At 36.8% G+C, this 2,114-nt stretch overlaps 1 protein-coding gene across 1 annotated transcript; it reads left to right on the forward strand.

Annotated features, from left to right (window-relative positions):
- The first annotated feature begins 458 nt into the window (after positions 1-458).
- LOC111391839 (acidic endochitinase-like) lies at positions 459-1,757 on the forward strand. The gene is made up of 2 exons (XM_023017113.1): positions 459-987; positions 1,197-1,757. The coding sequence occupies exons 1-2, from the start codon at positions 494-496 to the stop codon at positions 1,585-1,587; spliced, it is 885 nt and encodes a 294-aa protein (XP_022872881.1). The 5' UTR covers positions 459-493; the 3' UTR covers positions 1,588-1,757.
- Positions 1,758-2,114: the final 357 nt, after the last annotated feature.

Below are 2,114 nucleotides of genomic sequence, written 5' to 3' on the forward strand. Positions count from 1 at the left end.
AAACCGTACATTTTCTTGACTCATTGACGATTTGAACTTTCCAAACAATTAAGTGGGAGACGAAGACTGACTTTGAAATAATTGACTAGAAAATGTGTTCCCATCATTACACCGACAAAACCCTCATTTTCCACGGAAAATTGTTTAGTTGGTCCCAACCTATTGCCGTGGTGATTTAGACTTCACTTTTTTAAAAAGGAGCAAATTAGTTTTCAGCATTTTTGCACACCCAGTCTCCAATGTCCAAATAGCTTATTCCTTTTCATATACTGGAATATCATAAATATTTAAATGATTTCTGTCATTCATTGGAGACGAATGCAACTATAATAAAATGTTTAGGATCAACTTACTATTAGAACAATATATGAGGAGTTAACACTGCAATTCCCCTAATTACCGCAAGTCTGTAGACTAGCTTAGTCTTTGCACCTTATAAAAGGGCAAGCTTGGTAAAAACAAAAAAGCAACCAAACATAAGAATTTATGAATTATGGCAGTGTATTCACAAGTTCAAATCTTGATATTATCAATCTTAATTGCGTCTTTTTTCTTTAGGTCCTCAAATGCCAGTGGAATTGCAATCTACTGGGGACAAAATGGCAATGAAGGAACCTTAGCAGACACCTGCGCCACTGGAAACTATGAGTTTGTGAATATTGCTTTCTTGATTACCTTTGGCAATGGTCAGACCCCAGTGCTGAATTTAGCTGGGCACTGTGAACCCAACTTGGGCACTTGCACTAGTTTAAGCGACGAAATCCGAGCTTGCCAAGGTCAAGGAATCAAAGTACTCCTCTCCCTTGGAGGTGAAGCAGGGAGTTACACACTTTCGTCTCCAGATGATGCACGAGATGTCGCAAATTATCTTTGGGCCAACTATTTAGGTGGCCAATCTGGGTCGAGGCCACTGGGGGATGCTGTTTTGGATGGCATTGACTTTGACATTGAGTCGGGATCAGGCCAATACTGGGATGAGCTAGCCAGGTATTGAACCTCCTCATTTAAACTAAATTATTAGAAAAAATTATTTAAATTAACGTGTAAATCAAATTCATTTTTCTTATCAAAATCTTGACTTATTCATAGTTTTCAAAAATAAGCTGGGACGAGCCTAGAATGCAAGTTTTTTGCCTGCTCCAACATTTAAAAGTTTTAGTATCGACAAACTTATTTATACAAAATGTTTTCGACAGGGCACTTAAAGGGTTCGACTCACAAAATGTACACTTAGCTGCAGCACCTCAGTGTCGAACCCCGGATGCGAATCTTGACACTGCTATTCAAACTGGCCTTTTCGACTATGTTTGGATACAATTTTACAATAATCCACAATGTCATTACGCTGACAATGCTGACAATCTATTAGCTAGTTGGAACCAATGGATGTCGATTCAAGCCAATCAAATATTCTTGGGATTACCTGCGGCGCCTGATGCTGCACCTAGTGGTGGATATGTGCCACCAGATGTGCTTATCAATCAGGTTCTTCCAATTATCAAATCTTCCTCAAAATATGGAGGGGTCATGCTGTGGAATAAATTTTTCGATGAAAGCTATAGTTCAACCATCAAAAGCAGCGTCTAAGAGAAAGATTAATTGTTTGTTCCTTGATGGGACAGAGATGCATATTTCGTTGACTTTATTTTATATTTTAGTGATGCTACTAAAATATTTTGATTTCGACTACGAAGTGTAATGCTACCTACTATATAAAACAAAAGAAATAAAAAAGGTGAAGCCTTTTCATTGGATTATATATCTTAGCAGCTTAATATTCTGTTCAAATTTTTACATAATACAGCACTTGACTAGTTTCAAAAGTCACAATGCAAAATATCAATGAAAAGCTGAACAGGATTATAAAAAAAACATAATATCGAGGAGATTACAAATCAGGTGACTTGAGTTTAATAAAATTACAAATTAAAGGACTTAAATTAAAGACTCTCAAAAGCGAGTTGATAATTCAAGTGGGTACGAGTTCTACGCAATATCGATCTTCGATCTATAGCAACATTCTCAATTGGTAAACTCACCCTAATAACCATCCATGCGGCCACACCATTCATGTAAAAGAGCTTCCCAGATAAACTTAATTGATTATTACTTGA

Source organism: Olea europaea, unplaced genomic scaffold, assembly GCF_002742605.1.
Source record: "Olea europaea var. sylvestris unplaced genomic scaffold, O_europaea_v1 scaffold842, whole genome shotgun sequence".
Classification (NCBI taxonomy): Eukaryota; Viridiplantae; Streptophyta; class Magnoliopsida; order Lamiales; family Oleaceae; genus Olea; species Olea europaea.